Below are 23,942 nucleotides of genomic sequence, written 5' to 3' on the forward strand. Positions count from 1 at the left end.
GAGCTTGTGCAAGTGTGTGTGAGGCGGCGATGATACTCGATGTTACAGATGGTGTAGCAGTCTTTGCTAAGGATTACGGATGTGTATAAGGTAAAGTGGGCTAAGCTCCTCCCCCCATTTTTTTGTTGTCCTGCGTCCGCTGTTCCCCAGCAGTGGTGGCCATCGAGGGGTGCAAACCATCGATGGTTTGTGTGCCATCAATTATAATCACTGATGGACCCATCGATGGTAACTATCAATGGACACCCCACCGATGGCAATCCCTAATCACTAGCTCTCAATGCAGAAGCTGCCTGCACCCAGACTGAGAAGAACACAGAGAGAGACACTACAAGACAAGTCTGAACTTGCCAGTTGCACGGTTAGTGCAAAAAGGGTTCACTGCCATACTTAATATTTTTTTTACTCCTATTCCCAAAGGCTTCTTAAAACGAAACTTATACCAAAGAGATTGTATTTAGCTGTATAACATACTTTATGTACAAAAAATTTTAGCATACATTTTTTTTTAAAGATATTCAAGGTCAAAGGTCACATCATGTGACCTAAAAAACGTAGAAGTCTAAAATGTTTAAATATAAAACATTTTTTTATGAAAACTATAGTCCCTTAGCTTCAAAACAAGACCAACATGAAAGTTCTAACACAATTAGAAGCAAAGTTATGATTAGTTTTAGTTGACCTTGGAAGCATAAATTTGAAATTTTTGCAACCCTGTTGCATGAACACCGTGCATCACTGAGGTTTAAAATTTGACATATGAAAGTTACTTCATGCAGTCTACCATCCTACCAAATTTCATGACAATGTTAGATGATCGGGTTGAAAAGTTACTTTTTATGTGATGATTTGGCATGGAACGACCCCCAGGGCATACATGCCTACTCTCCTGGAAGATTTTCGGGTAACTCCCCGCACCCCCGGTAGAGTAGGCATTTCTCCTTCATTCTGCCCACTTCATAGTGAAGTGGGCAGAATGGGGAAAATTTCTGCGGCGATCACATGTACCCGCGTAGGGGGCGGGGCTTAATGACAATTCTTCAAGAACCGCGTCATCTAGCCCCGCCCCTATTTAAATTTGCAACAATTTACCGCAAAGGGACGGGGCTTAATGACTTCAGCCGTAAGGCCCCGCCCCCCATCGCAACCCACCAGCTTCTCCTCCCCGGGCTTCTAGGCAAGTATACCCCAGGGAGCCCGTTTGAAACCGGGGAACTTTCCTCATGAGTGTGTAGAAAGAGCTGCTAATTAGTTTTACATCCAACTCATTGATAACTTAACTTGAAGATTTAAACCAGGGCAACACCAGGTACTTCAGCTAGTAAATTTACAGACTTAAATAAGTATACTGTATTTTATTATGTCCACCTTTGTACATTGTGTTGATATAAATGTATTATATGGAAATACATATGACCAACCTTCTTTTGTTATATAATTGTGTTTTAATAAATACAATTTACATTTGTCAAAACAGCAGCCATTATTCAAGCACTCTATATTTTTTTACTATAGAACCTGCAGCAGTCTACTAAGCCATTCAGAGCTACTTCTGGTCTTTGGAGATACCTATACTTAAATTGTTCCAAAAACTGCAAATTATGTGAAAATGCTATAAAACATCTTTTACAAGACGGAAATAAACCTTGTATTCTGTGAGTTCGGCTTTACATGAATTTGGGAAACTGCAGCTACAATATGGCATTACTGAAATGTCAGAGCAAGTCAGGGAACATCCAGAATGCTACGGAATTGGGTCAGCTCCTCCTGGCATTGAAAGAACTTGATAATAGAGACAGCTTCCCAAAAAAAAAAAAATTACTTTTTGGAGAGGATAAGCATGCTGGCACATTTACAAGAAACTTCACTGTATTTACTCTGGAGTAGCTGTCTAGACAATGCTTCAGAGATCAAGTCCTGTCAATCTTTGGAGCGGTTTGGTTTATGGTTGCCTACGACACATTCAATATCTAGTCAGAGGCAACACCGCTCAGCCACTGCAGTACACACATTCAGCTAGTGTTTGAGGATAACAAGGGAGGAAATGGAGAAAACAGATATTTAGATATTTAGCTGGTGGTGACTCACATTCTAATGCCAAATTGTAACCAGTTATTACTGCAGAATCAGTATGACATACCGCCGGACTAAAGCCCGGCAGATGCAATACAGACGCCGGAAGGCAGAAGAATGAAGATCCCGACAGGGTAAGTATTTAAGCTATTCCTAACCCTTCCACCCCCCCCCCCCAACCCTAACCCTCCCTTATGGGTGCCTAACCCTAACCTCCCACCCGGGGATGCCTAAACCTATCCTTCCTCCAAACATCCTACACCTAATCCTCCCGGGGGTGTGACTAACCTCCCCCTGGGGGTGTCTAACCCTAACCCCCCCCCCCTTCCCCTAGCCTAACCCTGACCCTCCCGGGGGGCTGCCTAACCCTAAGTTCCCCTGGAAGCCCGAAACCTGTATGAGAACTAGGGGTGAGCGGGTTCGGATTTCTGAAATCCGAACCCCCCCGAGCCCCCCCGATCCGAGTCCGATCCGAGTCAGGCTCGACTTTTCCCGCCTGACTCGGATCTGACATCGAGGCAAAACGTCATCATCCCGCCTTCCGAGTCTCGCGGGTTTTGGATCCTATATAAGGTACCCGCGTCGGCGCCATTTTCTCACTCGGCTGTGGACAGTGAAGAGGGAGGGTGGGAGTTAGTGCTGTGTAGTGTAGTGTAGTGTAGTGCTGCTGTTGTCCACTACTTCAAAGTCCATAGGGGCTGGCTGTGTTGTGCTGTGCTGCTGTTGTTAATAGGGGCTGTGTCCACTACTTCAAAGTCCATAGGGGCTGGCTGGACTGTGTTGTGCAGTCAGTTCTCCATAGGGGCTGTGTCCACTCCAAAGTCCTGTGCAGTGTCCCAGTCCTAAAGGGGTGCTGTAGTGTTGTCCAGGGGGTGCTCTGTCCATCAGGGGTGCTCCCCCCAAGTGCTAAAAAAATAATATATTTTCTGTGTTTGTGAATTGTGTGCGCAGTAGCCGCACGTGCATCAACAAAGTAGTGCCAAGCGTGCGCCTGTGTCATAAGTAAAGGGCCGGCTGGCTTGACCGTTAAGGGTGCTGTAACCCCCGAAAGTACACTCCAGTCCAAACCAAAAAAAAAATTATTTTCTGTGTTTGTGAATTGTGTGCGCAGTAGCCGCACGTGCATCAACAAAGTAGTGCCAAGCGTGCGCCTGTGTCATAAGTAAAGGGCCGGCTGGCTTGACCGTTAAGGGTGCTGTAACCCCCGAAAGTACACTCCAGTCCAAACCTAAAAAAAAATTATTTTCTGTGTTTGTGAATTGTGTGCGCAGTAGCCGCACGTGCATCAACAAAGTAGTGCCAAGCGTGCGCCTGTGTCATAAGTAAAGGGCCGGCTGGCTTGACCGTTAAGGGTGCTGTAACCCCCGAAAGTACACTCCAGTCCAAACCTAAAAAAAAATTATTTTCTGTGTTTGTGAATTGTGTGCGCAGTAGCCGCACGTGCATCAACAAAGTAGTGCCAAGCGTGCGCCTGTGTCATAAGTAAAGGGCCGGCTGGCTTGACCGTTAAAGGGTGCTGTAACCCCCGAAAGTACACTCCAGTCCAAACCAAAAAAAAATTATTTTCTGTGTTTGTGAATTGTGTGCGCAGTAGCCGCACGTGCATCAACAAAGTAGTGCCAAGCGTGCGCCTGTGTCATAAGTAAAGGGCCGGCTGGCTTGACCGTTAAGGGTGCTGTAACCCCCGAAAGTACACTCCAGTCCAAACCTAAAAAAAAATTATTTTCTGTGTTTGTGAATTGTGTGCGCAGTAGCCGCACGTGCATCAACAAAGTAGTGCCAAGAGTGCGCCTGTGTCATAAGTAAAGGGCCGGCTGGCTTGACCGTTAAAGGGTGCTGTAACCCCCGAAAGTACACTCCAGTCCAAACCTAAAAAAAAATTATTTTCTGTGTTTGTGAATTGTGTGCGCAGTAGCCGCACGTGCATCAACAAAGTAGTGCCAAGCGTGCGCCTGTGTCATAAGTAAAGGGCCGGCTGGCTTGACCGTTAAAGGGTGCTGTAACCCCCGAAAGTACACTCCAGTCCAAACCAAAAAAAAATTATTTTCTGTGTTTGTGAATTGTGTGCGCAGTAGCCGCACGTGCATCAACAAAGTAGTGCCAAGCGTGCGCCTGTGTCATAAGTAAAGGGCCGGCTGGCTTGACCGTTAAAGGGTGCTGTAACCCCCAAAGTACACTCCAGTCCAAACCAAAAAAAAATTATTTTCTGTGTTTGTGAATTGTGTGCGCAGTAGCCGCACGTGCATCAACAAAGTAGTGCCAAGAGTGCGCCTGTGTCATAAGTAAAGGGCCGGCTGGCTTGACCGTTAAAGGGTGCTGTAACCCACAAAGTACACTCCAGTCCAAACCAAAAAAAAAATTATTTTCTGTGTTTAGCCGCACGTATATATCAAATCGATATAACATAAATGGAGGACCAAACTTTCTCCGATAAAAATAAAATAGAGAAAGATCAAGAACCACTTCCTCCTAGTGCTGAAGCTGCTGCCACTAGTCATGACATAGACGATAACATGCCATCAACGTCGTCTGCCAAGGCCGATGCCCAATGTCATAGTAGAGGGCACATACAATCCCAAATGGCAAAGTTCAGGAAAATGACCTTGAAAAAGACATTTAAATCAGCTGAAGAGAAACGTAAACTTGCCAATATGCCATTTACGACACGGAGTGGCAAGGAACGGCTAAGGTCGATCCCTAGTATGTTCATGACTAGTGGTTCAGCTTCACATGACGATGGAAGCACTCCTCCCACTAAAAAAATCAAAAGAGTTAAGCTGGCAAAAGCACAGCGAAGAACTGTGCTTTCTAAGAAGATATCACAAATCCCCAAGGAGAGTCCAAGTGTGGTGGTGGTTGCGATGCCTGACCTTCCCAGCACTGGACGGGAGGAGGTGGCTCTTTCCACCATTTGCACGCCCCCTGCAAGTGCTGAAAGGAGCACCCACAGTCCACTTGCTGATATGCAAATTGAAGATGTCACTGTTGAAGTACAACAGGATGAGGATACTGGTGTAGCTGGCGCTGAGGAGGAAGTTGGCGAGGAGGATTCTGATGGTGATGTGGTTTGTTTAAATCAGGCTCCGGGGGAGACAGTTGTTGTCCGTGGGATGAAAAAGCCCATCACGGTCATGCCTGGGCAGAAGACCAAACATTCCACCTCTTTGGTCTGGCAATATTTCTATCCAAATCCGGACAACAACTGTCTTGCCATATGTACCATATGTAAAGGTGAAATAAGTAGGGGTAGGGACGTCAACCACCTAGGAACATCCTCCCTTATACGGCACCTGCAGCGCGTTCATAAAAAGTTACTGTCAAGTTCAGAAACTTTGGCTCAGACCGTAAGCAGTCCAGGGACACCTAAATCCCGTTGTCCTGTTGTATCCAAGCGCCTGCAAACCACACCGTCAACTCCCTCCTCGTCAATTTCCTCCTTAGTCAGGATCGGAAGTAGTCCTGCAGGCCATATCACTGGCATGACTGACTCTCCTATCCGGGATTCCTCCGGAGGATCCTGCATTGCTACGCCTACTGCTGCCGCTGCTGCTGTTGCTGCTGCTGCTGGGAGTCGTTCATCATCCCAGAGAGGAAGTAGGAACACCACTACTTTTACTAAACAATTGACCCTCCAACAGTCCTTAGCGAGGAGGATGAAGTACGACAGCAGTCACCCTGAAGCAAAACGTATAACTGAGGCCTTGACTGCTATGTTGGTGTTAGACGTGCGTCCGGTATCCGCCATTAGTGCAGTGGGATTTAGACAATTGATGGAGGTAGTGTGTCCCCGGTTCCAAATCCCGTCTAGATTCCACTTCACTAGGCAGGCGATACCGAGACTGTACAGAAACGTCAGAAAAAGTGTCCTCAGTGTCCTGAAAAATGCCGTTGTACACAATGTCCACTTAACCACGGACATGTGGACAAGTGGAACAGGGCAGACTAAGGACTATATGACTGTGACAGCCCACTGGGTAGATGTATCACCTTACGCAGCAACAGCAGCAGCGTCACCAGTAGCAGCATCTCAGAAACGCCAGCTCGTTACAAGGCAGGCTACGCTGTGTATCACCGGTTTCAGTAAGAGGCACACCGCCGACAACCTCTTAGAGAAACTGAGGGAAATCATCGCCCAGTGGCTTACCCCACTTAGACTCTCCTGGGGATTTGTGATATCTGACAACGCCACCAATATTGTGCGGGCATTACATCTGGGCAAATTCCAGCACGTCCCATGTTTTGCTCACACAATAAACTTGGTGGTGCAGAACTTTCTGAAAAGCGACAGGGGCGTGCAGGAGACGCTTTGGGTGGCCCGAAAAATTTCTGGCCACTTTCGCCATTCAGCGACTGCGTGCCGAAGACTGGAGCGCCAGCAAACACTCTTGAACCTGCCCCGCCATCACCTGAAGCAAGAGGTTGTGACGCGGTGGAACTCAACCCTCTATATGCTTCAGAGGATGGAGGAGCAGCAAAAGGCCATACAAGCCTATACATCCACCTATGACATAGGCAAAGGAGGGGGTATGCACCTGACTCAAGCGCAGTGGAGAATGATTTCCGTGTTGTGCAAGGTTCTTCAGCCCTTCGAACTTGCCACACGTGAAGTCAGTTCAGACACTGCCAGCTTGAGTCAGGTCATTCCCCTCATCAGGCTTTTGCAGAAGCAGCTGGAGAAAGTGAAGGAGGAGCTAAGACGGAGCGATTCCGCTCGGCATGTGGGACTTGTGGATGAAGCCCTTCATTCGCTTTGCCAGGATTCCAGGGTGGTCAATCTGTTGAAATCAGACCACTACATTTTGGCCACCGTGCTCGATCCTAGGTTTAAAGCCTATGTGGTGTCTCTCTTTCCGGCCGACACAAGCCTGCAGAGGTGCAAAGACCTGCTGGTGAACACACTGTCAGCTGAAGCGGAACGTGACACGTCAACGGCTCCTTCTTCATTTTCTCCCGCAACTGGGGCTGCCAGGAAAAAACTTAGGTATCCTAAGCAACCCGCTGGCGGTGATGCAGGGCAGGCAGGACCAAGTTTGGACATCTGGTCCGGACTGAAGGACCTGGCAACAATTTCTGACATGTCTACTGTCACTGCATATGATACTGTCACCATTGACAGAATGGTGGAGGATTACATCGGTGACAGCATCCAAGTAGGCATGTCAGACAGTCCATACCTGTACTGGCAGGAAAAAGAGGCAATTTGGAGGCCCCTGTACAAACTGGCTCTATTTTACCTGAGTTGCCCCCCCTCCAGTGTGTACTCCGAAAGAGTGTTTAGTGCAGCCGGGAACCTTGTCAGCGAAAGGCGTAGGAGGTTGCTTCCACAGAATGTGGAGAAGATGATGTTCATCAAAATGAATTATCAGCTCTTCCAGGGAGACCAGCCTCCAGAAGGTACAGAGGGACCTGTGGTGGTGGATTCAAGTGGGGACGAGTTAATACTTTGTGAGGATGAGGATGTACACACTGAAGAGGGTGAGGAATCGGTGGATGAGGAGGATGAGGATGACATCTTGCCTCCGTAGAGCCAGTTTGTGCAGGGACACATTAATTGCCAGCTTGTTTTGTGGGGGCCCAAACGAACCAATCATTTCAGCCACAGTTGTGTGGCAGACCCTGGCGCTGAAATGATTGATTTGTTAAAGTGTGCATGTCCTGTTTATACAACATAAGGGTGGGTGGGAGGGCCCAAGGACAATTCCATCTTGCACCTCTTTTTTTCTTTGCATTATGTACAGTTTGGGGCCTAGTTTTTCTAACTGCCATCCTGCCTGCCACTGCAGTGTCACTCCTAGATGGGTCACGTGTTTGTGCCGCCCACTCGTGTCGCTTAGCATAGTCATCCAGCTACCTCGGTGCAACCTTTTGGACATAAAAACACTATTGTGAGGTGTGAGGTGTTCAGAATAGACTGGAAATGAGTGGAAATTAAGGTTATTGAGGTTAATAATAGCATAGGAGCAGAAAAACCTACAAATTCTGTGATTTTAGCTGTTTTTATGCTTTTTTTCAAAAAAATACAGATCCAAAACACAAAACCCAGAACCCAAAACACGGAAGGGTGGTTTTGGCAAAACCAATCCAGATCCAAAACACGAAGAAAGATCCAGATCCAAAACACAAAACACGAAAAGTGGCCGGTGCACACCCCTAATGAGAACTACTACTACCAATACTTGCTGACTTGCAGGTGGTGCGATTGCGTTGTGACCCTGCCCCCTGCTTTACTATGCAGAAACTACCGGCATTGTAATGAGGGGGGCCGAGCTACGAGAATGCCATTCAGTGTCGCTTGGACCACCTACTGCCTTTATGATCTGGGCGGCGTAGCATAGATGCCGGCGGCTGCGGCTCCAGACCGGGAGATTTGACTACGCTTCTGGTTGGCCGGGAGCACCACCCGAGATTCAGGAGCCTCCCCACCTGCTGGGAGAGTAGGCAAATATGCTACTACCTATAGAAAAATCTTTATAAATCCAGCCCTCGGAGCTAATATAAGCTTATAGTGCAGTCTATATCTGTTTTGGTTGTTTTTGTCTTTCCCTCTTACCCCTCCTATCAGTAACTAGCAGGCACTTCTGCATTTTTTCAGTTTCAGTAATATAGTACTTTATACAAAATACATCAACCACAAGTCAACCACTTTAGCGGGTGTAGCATGCAATGCACAGGACACATTAATTGTCAATAAAAAACAGATTCAGCATGTACAAAAAATCAGCATATTTCTTAACACAATATGAAACTTTTTCTTCTATGCCGAAAATGAAAAAAAAAATATTAATGGCTATGATTGTACAAAGCTGATAAGGATACAAATGTTCCCAATGCTTCCCCCAAAGTGTATTATGTTGCACTCCTTTAAACCATATGTCCAGGGCCAGATTAACAAGGGGGCAGATGGAGCTCCAGCTCCAGGCCTCCGCATAACAATAGGCCCATCACCATGACAGCTGCCTTGCTGGCCACAAAGTCATCTATAAAACTTAAGTATTTAAATAGTTTTTTTTAGTGTTACCACAAAATTATGCAATTGTTCTATATTTATGCATTTAGGGAGACAGTGGGGCTAATAGTGTAGGAGTGTACACGCCCACATGGCACTTGCCACACCCACACAGCACTGGTCACAGCTCCTCCTCTTCTCTGTACAGGCCCTTAAATGTTTTCAGCCCCAGGTCCATAAGGCCATTAATCCGGCACTGCGTATGAGTACTTACACATTCAGTGGCTGTACACCATTTCTCACTATTACAATTTATACCAGCAATACATTTGGAAATGTACTGCTATGTTAATCATTGATTATATACTGTATATCATAGGTTTTGGCAACTGGCAGTGCAATCATATCACGAGGATACCCATACATACTGGACAGCCACTGGCAGCCTGTGTGATCACCTCTCAATCAAATTTTCCAGCCTCTAAGACAAAAGCCCAATCGGACTAAGGGCAGTATTCAATTAGTTTCCTGCCTGACTTTTTGTCTATATCGTGTCTTTTGGTTGCGGAAACTTGTCGTGCGCGTCCCCGCTATTCGCCCTATTCAATTCCAAAAGACACGAAAAAGGCAACCCGCGAAGTCAGAACAGGCGGAAAGTGGTGTCAGAATCGGGGAAATCAGCCTGAACTCCCAAAACGATGCAGAAACATTGGGGATCAATGTAGTAGTGCCCGAATAGCCCTAATAAAACTGTTTGGGGCACTTAAGTTGGTTAAATTGCCTCTAATTAGCGTCTTTGCACAAGTGGTGAAGAATGGCATAAGCAGTATTTTTTTTAGAAAATAAGTAGTCCTGGCAAATTTGGGGTACCTGAAAATGGGTGATAGCATCTTTAAATGTCTCTAAAGTGAAGTTTTAAAAAAAGTTAAATTCCTCCATCATAAAAGCACCTGCAATCCCAAAAACACTTGGCCCCTTCTTAGAGCACCCCCAGAACCTTATTTCGCTAGTTTTTGAAGCTGTCCCTCCACTTTGTGCTTCTCACCCCCAAAATTAAAGTACTTTTTTTGACGCAGTTGTCCTTTGGGGGCTGTCCCAATGGTTCTGAGTGGTTTCCCCCCCTTTACACCCCAAAATAAAAATGTTGCACTTTTTTCCTCCTGTTATTCAGAGGCAAATCTTTTTCGCCTAATACATTGCATTGACTTTCCGTGTACGCGAAAAGCGGGTGGAATTGAATACGGAGATAAGTTTCCGACACGCAAATTGACGCAAACATTTTCGCGGATCTCGGCTTTTCGCGTCTAATTGAATACAGCCAATAATTAGAATAATCATGGTCAATTATACGGAGAGAAGAAGTTCTATTTGATTAAAAAATATACCAAATTGATATGTAAATGTAATAGGTCAGTTTAAAAAATAAATAATACAATATTTTTTGTAAGAGTATTTACCAAACATTCCATACAATAATCCATTGTTTCCCAAACTTAGTCCTCAGGGCACCCTCACAGTCCAGGTTATAAGGCTAACCATGCATACAGTATGTACAGGTGGACTTAATTAGTACCTCAGTCAGTTTGTTTTAACCATATTTGCTCAAGCATGGATAACCTTAACACCTGGACTGATGGCGTGCCTTGAGGACAGAGTTTGGGAAACCCTGCCATAATCGAAATATTGAATAGAACTTTGGAATTAACTACCTCTCAAATTATAACCAGGAAACCATTCACAGATGGCTGCAATGGCTCCACACATAATCTGTACTAGCAGATACCATGGGGTCTATGTACTAAGCGGAGATAAGGGGTTAGAAACACTAAAGGCAGAGAAAATCCCTGTACATACCACTTCTCTGTATGTACTAAAGGAATTTTCTCTGCCTGCAGCCTGCCAGCGCTAAGTGCCGGCTACAACATCACACTGCACCTGGGTCACTTAGCGCTGCCATAGACACCTATGGCAGCACTATGTGTCCCAGGTGTTACTAAGAGGAGAGGGCACTTACAGTCAGGTGTCTTCTCCAGCGCTGATCAGTGCTCGAAGTGTGCCGGTATACAACGGTATGGTATCCCGGAACCTCTAGCACTGAGCCGCCTGCCGCCAAGAGGCATATGGAGATGGCAACGGCGCTGCTTTCGCCATTGTGTTACCAGCTGGCGCCCGGCGGCTCTCTCTCAGCAGCAGGAGGACAGAGCTTACTCCTGAGCTCCACCTCCCGGCTCCCGCAGTGGGTGTTGGGAGAGGCGTCATGTCGTCTCTCCCTCTCCCACAGTGCAGAGCGAGGAGATATCAGACAGCGGCGGGTGCAGGAGCGGGACTACTACTACTACTACTATGAGCACTACTGCTACTACAAGGGGCACTACTACTACTGCTGTGGACACTGCTACAAGGGGTACTATTACTACTGTTGGCACTACTACAAAGGCCACTATTATTGTGGCCAATGTATTGGGGGCACTATTACTCTTGCGGGCAATAAATAGGGGGAACTACTACTGTGGGCAATATATAGGGGGCACTACTATTGTGGGCAATGTATAGGGAGGCACTACTATAAGGGGCACTACTACTGTGGGCAATGTATAGGGGCAGTACTACTATTGTGGGCAATGTATAGAGAAAGTACTACTATTGTGGGCAATGTATAGGGGGCTCTACTACAAGGGACACTACTACTGTAGGCAATGTATAAGGTGCAATACTGGTGTGGGCACTGTATAAGGGGCACAACTACTGTAGGCATTGCATAAGGGGCACTACTATTGTGCGGCATAATGTGTATAAGTGGTACTACGGTGTGGTACATTACACTGATGAAAAAGGAGCGCGTCGTAAGGATACGCACCCTATTAAAGTGGCCATGCCTCCTTTTCCGATGCGTGTGCGACTTCGGCGCGCACATAAGTACAACCTTGGATTTTCCATACCACCACTTCAATAGTCCCACTTCGACCACTAGTGCTGATACCGCCACCTGTTGCTGCCGGTATCTGCTTCTCCTCACTGGAGAAGCAGGACTTGAGCTGTGTCAGTTTGGACGTTTGTTTATAAGATAGTTGAAAAAAAACAACAACCCTCCACTCCTTCCTATGCACAGGACTCCGGAGACCTTGTGAGTCCTGTGTAACTACTATGCTGCTTACACTGCCGAGGGGGTGACGTAACGCTCACCCTCCTCGGTGGGTCTACTATTAGAAACACCCGCAGCGTGGTGTTAATGCTACTCCTGCTTTGCAGCGGTAGCAGGCAAAGCAGGAGTGGCATTAACACCACGGTATGTGGAGTATTAGTAAATAGCCCCCACGCGGTATGTGGAGTATTAGTAAATAGCCCCCTGGGAGGTAATTTCTGCTCAACACTTTTAAAAGGCAGCAGAAGGGGGCATGAGAGAGACTGCAGTTTCTGACTGGTCTTCCTACCTGCAACATACCCACATTTCTGCAACACCAGAGCTGCAAAATACAGAATTATGGTATAACATACCTTTTAATAATTATTTTTCTTCGAGGTCCATAGGGTCCACAGGAATTACCTTGGGATATGCACTTGGACAGCGTTCATTGCACCAAACAGAAAAGCTTTGGAGCTCCTAGCATGCACTGGACCTCCTTTCTATATACCCCGCCCCCAGCCACAGGTATTCAGTTTGTGACTAAGCCTCGCAGCAAGAGACGAAGAATGGAAAAGAAAGAAACATTTCACAAGAAACACTCAACAAGCGAAGAGGGAATATGTGATATAAAACTTAAAGAACAGGTCAATCTGAGGCCAGGTGCATCAGGGTGGGTGTCCTGTGGACCCCATGGACCTCGAAGAAAAATAATCAAAAAGGTATGTTGTACCATAATTCTGTATTTTTTCTTGAGTTCCATAGGGTCCACAGGGACGTCCTAAAGCAGTTCCCTTAGGGATGGGGACACTCCTGAGAAGACAGGAGAATCCGCCGCTCAAAGGAAGCATCCTGGGAGGCATACGTATCAAAAGCATAAAAAAACTTTATGAACATACTCAAGGAAGACCAGGTGGCTGCCTTGCAGAGCTGTTCAGCAGAGGCACCCTGTCTTACCGCCCATGATGGTCCAACAGAACGAGTGGAATGGGCTGTCACCCTGTTAGGAAAAGGGAGATTAGCCAGAGTATAGACCTGGGAGATGGTCATACGGAGCCAGCGTGACAAAGTTTATTTGTTTGCTGGTCAACTTCTGTGGAATCCATACAACACAAAGAGAATCTGTTTTCCTGATCATATCAAGGGAAACTTCACCTGTAGACAGGTCTGAAGCCTCAAAGGCCGGGACTGCAATTTCCTCATTAATATGGAAACAGGAAACCACCTTTGGAAGGTAGCCCGCCTTGGTACGGTGTACCGTTCTTTTCTGAAAAAATACCAGATATGGAGAACGACATGACAAAGCTGCCAGGTCAGACACCCTGCGAGCTGAAGAGATAGCCAGGAGAAAAAGCGTCTTCGCCGTCAGCCACCTTATCCAAGGGTTCAAAGGGATGTGTCTGAGGTGCCCAGAGAACCAAAGACAAATCCCACAGTGCTACCGGTGGGAGGAATGGAGGCGGCAGTCGCAGTACCCCCTGCATGAATGTTTTAACATCTGGCAGAGGCGCAATCTTGCGCTGAAACCAAACCGTCAAAGCCGAAACTTGGACTCTCAAGGTAGTAAGACGAAGACCTAATCCAGCCTGGAGAAAAGCAAGTACTCTGGCCACCTTGAATATTTTAGGGTCATATTTCCTGTAGACACCACAGAAAAAATGACTGCCAAATCCTGTGATAGATGTGAGCAGAAGCAGGCTTCCTTGCTCTAAGCATTGTCTGTATCACTGACGTAGAAAACTGGCCTTCAACACGGAAGACTCAAGAACCAACCGTCAAAGCCAGCCGAGGTAAATCCTGATAAAGACACGGACCCTGCATTAACAGGTCCTGCCGCAGAGGCAGTGGAAACTGACTATTGATAGATGTGTCAGATCCGAAAACCAATGCCTCCAGGGCCATGCAGGAGCTATTAGAATTATCATGCCGCCTTCCTGTTTGAATTTCCTGATGACCCTTGCGAGGAGGGAGATTGGAGGAAACAGGTACTCTAACCTGAAGTTCCATCCCACTGCCAGGGCGTCCACAAAGGCTGCCGAGGTGTCCCTTGTTCTGGACCCGTACCTGGGAACCTTGTAGTTGTGATGTGACGCCATCAGGTGACACCATTTGTCCACCAGGGTTTGAAACATCTCTGGATGAAGAGCCCATTCTCCGGCGTGTATGTCCTGACGACTTAGGAAGTCCGCTTCCCAGTTGAGAACATCTGGGATGAAAATTGCTGATCTCGCTGAAAGATGACCTTCTGCCCACAGCAGAATCTTTGCCACCTCCCTCATAGCTGCTGGACTTCATGTGCCTCCCTTATGGTTTATATAGGCCACTGCCGTCACGTTGTTGGACTGAACTTGCACAGGCCTGCCCTGAAGAAGGGCCTGCATCAGAAGAAGTGCCTTGTGCACTGCCCGAAGTTCCAATACATTTATTGGCAGATGGCTTTCTATGTCTGGAAGGTGTGCTGACCCATCACCACTCCCCATCCACGTAGACTCGCGTCTGTTGTGAGGAGTACACATTCTGGGACCCATAATGGACGACCCCTGTCTAAGTGAGTCATCTCCAGCCATCAGGCTAGGGAGAGGCAAACCTCTGGGGAGACACGACTCATCTGACATTGTATCTGATTTTGCTGACCATCCCACTGAGCCGGGATCCACAGCTGTAGGGCTCTGGAGTGGAATTGAGCATAAGCCACCATTTCGAACGTGGCTACCATGGAGCCCAGTATCTGCATAGCAAAGTGGACTGACATTATTTGCTTGCACAATAGACTGTGCACTCGAGACAGTAGTGCCATAATCTTGTCCTCTGGTAAAAAGATCCTCTGTTGCAGAGAGTCCAGCAGTGCCCCCAGGTGCACCATTCGCTGGGTCGGTAACAGGGGAAGACTTCTTCCAGTTGATTACCCATCCGTGCTCCAGTAAGCAAACAATAGTCATTCGGAGATGACATTGCAATATCTCCTGAGACTGGGCCAATATCAGGAGGTCATCCAGATATGGCAGTATCCTGACCCCCCATCGCCTGAGACAGGCCGTCATAACTGCCATTATCTTTGTAAATATTCAAGGGGCTGTGGCCAGGCCGAAGGGTAGAGTCTGGAACTGAATATGTTGCTGATCTATTGCAAACCTGAGAAACCTCTGGTGGGATTCTGCAATCGGAACATGCAGATATGCATCCTGAATGTCTAGTGGCACAATGAAGTCTCCCGGTTCCATTGCCAGCATGACTGACCGTAGAGTCTCCATCCAAAACTTTGGCACTTTCACAAATCTGTTTAAAGAGTTTAGATTTAAGATTGGTCGGTGCGACCCAATGGGTTTTTGGATCAAAAACAAATTTGAGTAGTAACCCATTCCCTGTTTCGTCACAGAGACTGGGACTATAACTCCTGAGTTGAGGAGGGTCCCCACAGATTCCTGGTAGGCCGAAACGCTGACCGGGTCCCTAGGAAGATTTGTTACCACAAACCTCTGAGGGGGATGCTTTTGAAAAGTTATGACGTAGCCATGAGCAACCAGTTCCCTACCCAGGAATCTGTAGCTGTCTGCCACCAGGCCTGGAAGAATTGTAACAGTCGGCCTCCAACCCTGACCACCTCCAGGGGGAGGCCCGCCCCATCAGACCGTAGGCTTACCGTCGGGCTTGGAAGCTGGGCACTTGCCTGACCAAGTCCTTCTGGGTAGCCCTCTATGGGACTGATCCTGTCTGGCCGAGGGCTGCTTCTTCATCTTATTTTGCAGCCGAAAGGACGGGGATGATGACTGTCTCTAGAAGTAAATGTGGATGGTAATTATGCCAACCTTGGTGTGGCCAATGGAGTCATATCATCATCCAATCCTGGTCCAAACAACACCTTGCCTGCAAAAGCTAAGGACACTAGAGCCCCAAGTATGCAGCAGCCTCCGGTATCTAATCCTGAAGGAACTTCTATTCTCTTGTCGGGTCGACTATAGTCTCTGCCAGAGACCTAGTCCAATCTTCCATCGCCTTTGCCACCCAGGCTACAGCAGTAGCTGGTCTGGTGATGGTTCCAGACAATGAAAACATTCTTTTAAGATAACTATCTAGTTTCTTATCCATACTTTCCTTCAAGGCAGGTGCTACCGGAATAGACAATGTAGCACTCCTAATCAACCGAGCGATATGAGCGTCTACTGTGGGGGAAACCTCCCATTTACTACACTCTCCTGGTGCAAATGGGTACCTAACGAATACCTCCTTAGTAGGCGGAAAATGCTTGCTAGGAATTTCCCATGCCTCTTACATGAAATTCGTCAACTGTCCTGAGTGCGGGAAATAGTCTTTAGCCACAGCCCGACGTCTAAAGATCATTTCTTTAGATGCCGGTGTGACCTTCTCCTCCTGAATATTAAAGGACAGACCTCACTGCCCTTACCAAAGAGAGAACATCCACCAAAGATTGGTGGTCCTCCTTTACTGAGACAGACTCAGAAGTCTGAGAATCCTCATCCGATGAGAAGGTTGATTCAGACTCCGGTGTGAGGGCCCTGGTGCTGATGCAGGTGTACCAGTACCAGATGTACTAGGTTCCTGTTTGCTACAGTTCTTACAAAACCCATTCAGATTCACATGCTGCTCAGACAAGCCTGCAGCACAGGACTTACAGGATATCAGCACCGGAGGACTCACATCCTTATCTTCTGACATAATAAAATGTACATACAAGTTATGCAAGTCTAAATGCAGACACACCCCAGCCTCAGAGGGACAAGGAGAAACACAGTGATAGCAGTATCTGACAGTCTCAGAAAACAGACAGTGTACACACAGCAGCTGGCACACAGTCACATTCAATAGAAAAAGATGTGCAATTGCTACCGCAATGTGGACTCAATCAACTAAACCGGCCCCCAGAGGGGGTTGGTAGGATATAGAGTGCGCTATATGCCAAACCCAAGGGAGAGGTATCTAGAGACCGACCAAAACCTCTGAGACCAACTGCTACAGCGCAAAACTGCGCGCGTCTCACACACAAGGTGGTCATTTATATCAGTTGTGTCTGGGAGGAGGAGCGGCCGGAGGAGTGCCTTATCTCCCCTAAACTAATAAGACGTTGACTAGTGCGTCTTACCACCTGTTCCTGGCAACAGAAGATATGGCCCCGGCCGCCTGAGTAAGGAATACTTTTTGCAGAACGTCTTTCACCCGCAGCGGGCCTCTGGCGCGTCTCAACACCAGAGGCTAGGGACTGCTTGCGCATGATTCCCCGAGAGGAATCCTTACCTGACATCTCCATTTAACCGACCGCAGTCCCAGACCTCAGTGTCTTTTCCGGCCGCCAGCTAAGCCATGCTGAGGCCTGCCGATAACCTCAGGGCACAAAACGGTCTGGTGTTTCGGCGACGGCGGAGGTAGGTGGAGCCGCAGTAGAGCGCCATTACTGGCGCTAGTACCGCTAAACTCTTGAAGTTTAAAAACTTAAGGTAAATCATTAAATAAAAAAGCTTAGGACTGCCTTGCAGTCCCACTGTTATAACACCAAACAAAACAACTGAATGCCTGGGGGCGGGGTATATAGGGAGGAGGACCAGTGCATGCTGGGAGCTCCAAAGCTTTGCCGTTTGGTGCAATGGACGTTGTCCAACGATATATCCTAAGGTAATTCCTGTGGACCCAATGGAACCCGAAGAAGGAAAAAAACGGCTCTACGGTGCAGCCCTGCAGGGCCATTTTAAATTCATGTTAACACATATGAGACTCCTGTCTGTGTAGTGCTTAAACATTTCCCTGGTCTCTTTTGTCCATTGTCTTCCCCATCTCCGACTCATGTCAGCCCATAGTGGTTTGTTGCACGGCACATACAATTCCGCCTATAGTGCTGAGGAATAGACGTGGTGAAGTCAGAGAGACTTGTGGTGAGGTCTGTGCAAATTATGAATCAAGATAACCTTGACAGGCCCCTCACTCTGATTGCTGCTTTTCTTGTACTGAAGCTATGGTGAGTTACCACACTGTGGGGTAGATGTACTAAGCCTTGGAGAGCGATAAAGTACCAACCAATCAGCTACAAGCTGTCATGTTACAGGCTGGTTTCGAAAAATTACAGTTAGGAGCTGATTGGCTTGTACTTTATCTCACTCCAAGGTTTAGTACATCTCCCTCTGTGCCTGGCAGAAGAACAGTGGGGGGTGCTCCTGGGGCCATGTATAGTAGTTTTATGGACAAACAAGGAACCAGGTAGAGGATAAAAAAAAACAATTTAAAAAAATTGTTAAACACAAGTAATTTAAACTAAACAAGGAGATAAAGATCAAAATAATGACCCCGTGTAGCTGCAAAATATTAATGTAAGAATTGAAAAACAAGCACATACCCGAAACCTTGTTTGTTCCACATCATAAATTTTCTTTTCTGAGATCATCTTAGGAGCAAAAAATCTCCCCAGTTTTGCCAGATAGACTCCGTTCCTTAAACCTTCCTCAAGTTCTGTTGTTGGCGGCAGTTCTTCAACCACACAGGCCTCGATCCACCTGCAAACAAAGAGGAGAGTTATTTGTGGACATGGAACAAATCCATTATAGTGACTATTTTATTGCACACACTTCTCTTTATCCATTCAGGATTAATTCTCAATACAGGTGCAAGATATGGAACCAGAAAAAAGAAAAAAAAAATCCACGATTTGTTTGAGTTTTTCCACATATGCATCTAATCTAAACATCCTCATAGCCAAGTGCTGTCAGGTGAAATACAGTACAAGAATTCTGAAGGCATGGATAATAGAACAACAAAAAGAAACAATGTTTTCCCCAAGTAATTTGTAGATATTGAGCTTTTCCGCTTGGCCTCCATGTAGGAGGAGGAAATCTGTAGGAACCCAAGTTAAGCTGTAACATAAAACTTTGGCTCTCGGTTTGAGGATGATCTATCGTTGGCGTAACCTATTCTTATTTATGTATCAGAGCCTGCATGGTGGAGTGTAGCGTCACACATACTGACAAAAGTTCAATGATAATTTAATCAGCTATAAGTAGCCTGTACAGATGGTCCCGTATTCAACTGGCGTGCCATCCCGTATGATGAGAAGGCCAAACTGTACACAAGTAATCAATTTATATAAGCGTCGGTATACACTTTCTCAGAGGGGTAGATATCAAAGAAGTCAAAATATGTTTTGGTCATACAGACTGATACCACAGTACAGATGTCTCCTCATACACATAGGGCCGTATTTAAAAAAAAAAAAACCTGCAAAAATTTACCAAAAATAAAAAAAGGGCGAAAACGGCAGACAGACGAAAAATGGAGAAAAAAAAAATTTCTCCATCCCAGAAGAAATTTGGGCTAAAAAAGTGGGGATTTCTTTCAGTATCCTTTGAACACCACCCATCCCCCCCCATGATAAATTACTGGAAAAAAAAAATTGTCAATTGCGTACTCTGGTGAAAAATTACCACGAAAATTATGGGCGAAAAAAAAAACAACACAGTTGAAAATTATTTTAACTTATTGGGTCTGATTGCTTGGGGGGCGGCATGGATGCATCAAGGGTTTAAAACATCGCACACGGTCGCAGCAGGCAGTTTTTAAAATTGCATTTTCACGACACGAAAATATACCTGCAACCATTTTAACGTACTACCAATTTACATGGAACAGTAATTTCCATTTCCAACTTTTTTTTCCGCCCACAATTTGCATGGTTGTTTTTCGCCAAAGTACGCAACCTATGAATTTCTTTTTTCTGTAATTTATCATTAGGGGGGCTGTCCAAACTGTTCTGAAAGAAATCTCCACATTTTTAGGCAAAAATAGGGATTTTGTATTTTTTTCTTCTTGTCCGCTAGTCTGGGATGGAGAAAGCTTTTTTTCTCCATTTTCGCCTGTTTGCCGTTTTCACCTGTTTTTTGGGCAAAAATTGTTGCAGTTTTCTTTGTAAAAAAATAAATAGTTTGTTTTCACCGCTAACTGAATACGGCCCATAGCCTCAATACGACACACAGCGCAACTTGGCTCACTAGCGCACACAGGGGGGTTTCCGATTACCCAGAAACCCACACTGACAGACTGGACAGCAGGCACCATCTTCTTAATCCCCGCCCCCTCACAGCAAGATGCTGCGATTCGCGGGTCAATCTTTAGGACGTGGAGCCAATATGATGTGATTCCATTAGTCACATAATTTGGCTCCGCCCCCTCCTGATTGACCAGGCACCATCTTCTTAAGCCCCCCTCCCACGGCAGCATCACAGCATTTTGTCGCTAGGGGGAGGGGCCTAATGACATGGTGCCTTCCTGCCAGGATGGACGCACCAGCAGACTGTGCCGATTAATTTGATATGCAACACTTGTGTATTTGTGTGGTCCTGAGATATACATGTAGCATATCAAAAAAAGACGCCCGGTGCTGGCAGTCTCACAGGGCCTGGTGCCCTGAGAGAGACTTTTTAGCACGACTACAACAAATATGTATAAGAACACACCTGAATGTATGGCACAAAATGAGTGATGCCTGACCATATTTGTAAATGAAGTCAGAAATTACCACATTAACAGGCCTCAAAGACACTTTAAATTATCTGAACACCTCGTTCAGTTTAGCCATATGCGTAAATTATCAATTAGATCTACTGCCTGGTGTGAGCACCAATCGAATGGATAGGCCCATATCTAGCCAGCTAAAAGGATCTGTTGCAGAGCAAAAAATAAACACACAAGGATAGAAACATGGCTGTGGAGTCGACCATTTTGGGTAGAATCGGGTAGAAATTTACAGACTATGGTTTAATAAAAACGTAAAATATTACATAAATATTGGTGATGGCATTAACGCATGTACAGGTATATATGACTCATCATTCCGCATTTCCCAGGCAATCCTCCAGATCAGTATCATGTGTCTCTAAACATATAGTATACTGTAGAAATGATAAATGGCAGGAGGAGAGAGAACAAGCCCAAGGAGGGATAAGCAGAGCTCAAATAGACCATATGACAAATGGTAAACGTACAGCTGTGGATGGTCTAAAATAGGTTTAATATAATGAGAAAAACATGTTACATAAAATTACTGTATATATGGTCTACATCCAGTATTATACATGCAACCTAATAAGAGCAATACAATAAAACACAAACAATACTCTGCCATCTGCAGTAACAGAGTGCACTCTGTTCTATCTAATATCCGATTCCCACTTGTTGCAATATGAGTACGTCCAATAGTGATGTCCAAAACAGGAAAATCAAAAACGGCATGCTCATCTCTCATACTACAGCAGTTTGAATTTAAGTTGACAATCTTTGGGTGAGTGAAAAGGTGCCTCACAGAGTATTCTAGGCATTAGAATGAGCACGTGTGTCACACTATATAAGGTATACATTGTACAGTTTTTTGTATCTTGATAAAAGGGTTGGTTCCCTGAAACGTTGATCTTATCTCAGTGTCCTGGAGATACATGGACTCAGAGTGCTGTCCAGTGCTAGTGTGTGTGTGTGTGTGTGTGTGTGTGTGTGTGTGTGTGTGTGTGTGTGTGTGTGTGTGTGTGTGTGTGTGTGTGTGTGTGTGTGTGTGTGTGTGTGTGTGTGTGTGTGTGTGTATGTATGTGTGTGTGTGTGTGTGTGTGTGTGTGTGTGTGTACGGAGCTGTTGAATTAAAGCAACTTCATTGTACATAATAACCAGTTACAGGGTTCCATAAGAGGTCAAATCGGGACAGGCAATGCACACATGAGCCGTGGTCCACTCATCCAATGTAGGAATAAGAGGTTAGTAATACTAACAAACATGTATGGGTGTTCAAAGTTCTCCTATCCTGTAGTAGGAGATGTTAAGTCAGTCACAGACTCCCTGATCATTGGTCATCGTGCTGTGGAATGACAGCCTGCTGATTAGGTAGAAGTGCCGCACAAATTACTGCTGTCGATAGCATGACAGTCAGCAGAGAACAGTGAATGGAGGATCTGAAACCTGTGCAACACTTATGGAAAACCCCTAGATATAGGGAATCCCTCAGCAATTCCAAAACGGATATATTATTTCAAAATACAGTTTTAATTTGATACCATACAGACATTGTAGTAATTTGAAAGGACATCCCTTTGATGTGGCCCATATACAGAATGCGCAAGAGGTTCAGAATGTCTTGGATCACATCATTTAATATGGTCATATAAAACTAGTGTTTATAGAAACCCGTATGCCCATATTCCAGTAATTTAATTATATAGTACCTCATAAACATTCCACTTACTCTACAAATCTATTCCACCGCGACAAACCACTAACACTTGCAATAAAACAATATTAAAATTTTGAAGCCAACAAAGGTGTGTTTCCCATACAAAACCTGCACAGAAGGGCATGAGAAATGGAGGCCAAAACAGAGGCAGTAGGGAGGTGGGGGCTGCTATTGGCCCAACAGACAATGTATTCGTTTCCTTTCCCGGGGTCACTTAAGTCATTAGGATGCACATCCTTATTCTCTAAAATCTAACTTACTGTCTATGGATGCATCTCAGTAAGTCACGAGTAAGTGTAATACACAATGAAGAGAAGCCCCAGTGTGCCCAGTCAACTAAAATTAGGGCGCTCACAGCCAGTAGCCAGTCCGTCCATTCTCTAACATGGGTGATGGGACACATAAGGTGCTTTATTGCAGACACAAGTCTGCAGTGAATCAATACAAAACGTTGTTCTTCTCTTTGTCACAGAACATGACACGCGTATTAACTTCCATTTCATAGACAGTCAAAGCTGCATCATTACAGGGATATTATGTATGTGAAATATTGGAGATTTAAAAAACGGACACGAGGTGTTCACGCAGGCTCCTAAATGTTTCCGTTTCTTTAGCCATATTCCAAAATCATAGTAGCTACACTGTTCCGATCACACAAAACGTTTAAATGAAAGATATGTCTAGTGGGCATATTTAAATTTGAAGGGCAAAATTGTATACAGGATGTATTGCTACAGCTACTATACAATACAGTATACATACAACAATACAGTATGTCTAAAATTTTGTCCTTCAAAATTTAAATATGCCCTCCTCACTGATCAGCACCCTGCACCTAGAGTGAACACTATATGTCCGTGTCATCAACTGCCAAACCCTTGTGTCGGGTTCCATCAAACTGTACAGGACAGTTCTGTTACCCGGGACACTTGCGCTCAACCTCTTATTTCTTTTTTTTTAACCAGAGCCTTGTTGTATCATTGTTCTAGAACCCCCAAAAAAAGGTTATTTACAGTAGACATTGGCCCTTATTCAATTTGCAGTAAAAAGTCCAGACTTTTCACCTGCTGGACTTTTCGCCTCCTTCGCCTATTTTCCATGCGGAAAAGTATCGTGCGTGTGCCCGCTATTCCCCGTATTCAATTTCAAAGTAGGAAAAATCGTGAACCGCGGAAACTTTGATGCGCAAAAAAAATGGGAATTTTCTGGAAATAATCCTAGGACCCCCCCTAAAGATGTCCAGACATGGGGGATCACTATTGGTACCCCTGTATTTGCCTGCAGAAGAAAGTCAGGTTTTTAAATAGCGAAGCAGGTGCATAAATGCGGCTTGGAAGAAGGTGATACAGAAGAGCATTTAGAAGGTTTTTTGGGGAAAAATAACTATGCCCATCAAATTTGGGGTACTTAAAAATATGCTTGCACCCATTTTCAAGTCCCTCAAATGATTTTTAAAAATTCTGCAAAAATGCACCTGCCACTACTTCCGCAATGAAGAAAACACCTGCCGCATATAAGGGAAGCCCCCTGGACTCCATTCTGTTAATTTAGAAGTGTTATCCCTATTTATTTATTTTTTACCCCAAAATTGAAAT

General features: G+C 45.6%; 1 protein-coding gene across 2 annotated transcripts in view; it reads right to left on the reverse strand.

Moving 5' to 3' along the window:
• IQGAP2 (IQ motif containing GTPase activating protein 2) overlaps positions 1-23,942 on the reverse strand; it is a 319,379-nt gene that overhangs the window by 166,395 nt on the left and 129,042 nt on the right. For both annotated transcript variants that reach the window (XM_088443725.1, XM_088443724.1), the window contains exon 3: positions 18,481-18,637. In XM_088443725.1, coding sequence (XP_088299851.1) covers positions 18,481-18,637 — 157 coding nt within the window. The remainder of the gene's footprint in view (positions 1-18,480; positions 18,638-23,942) is intronic.

Source organism: Taudactylus pleione, unplaced genomic scaffold, assembly GCF_031769625.1.
Source record: "Taudactylus pleione unplaced genomic scaffold, aTauple2 ptg000333l, whole genome shotgun sequence".
Lineage (NCBI taxonomy): Eukaryota > Metazoa > Chordata > Amphibia > Anura > Myobatrachidae > Taudactylus > Taudactylus pleione.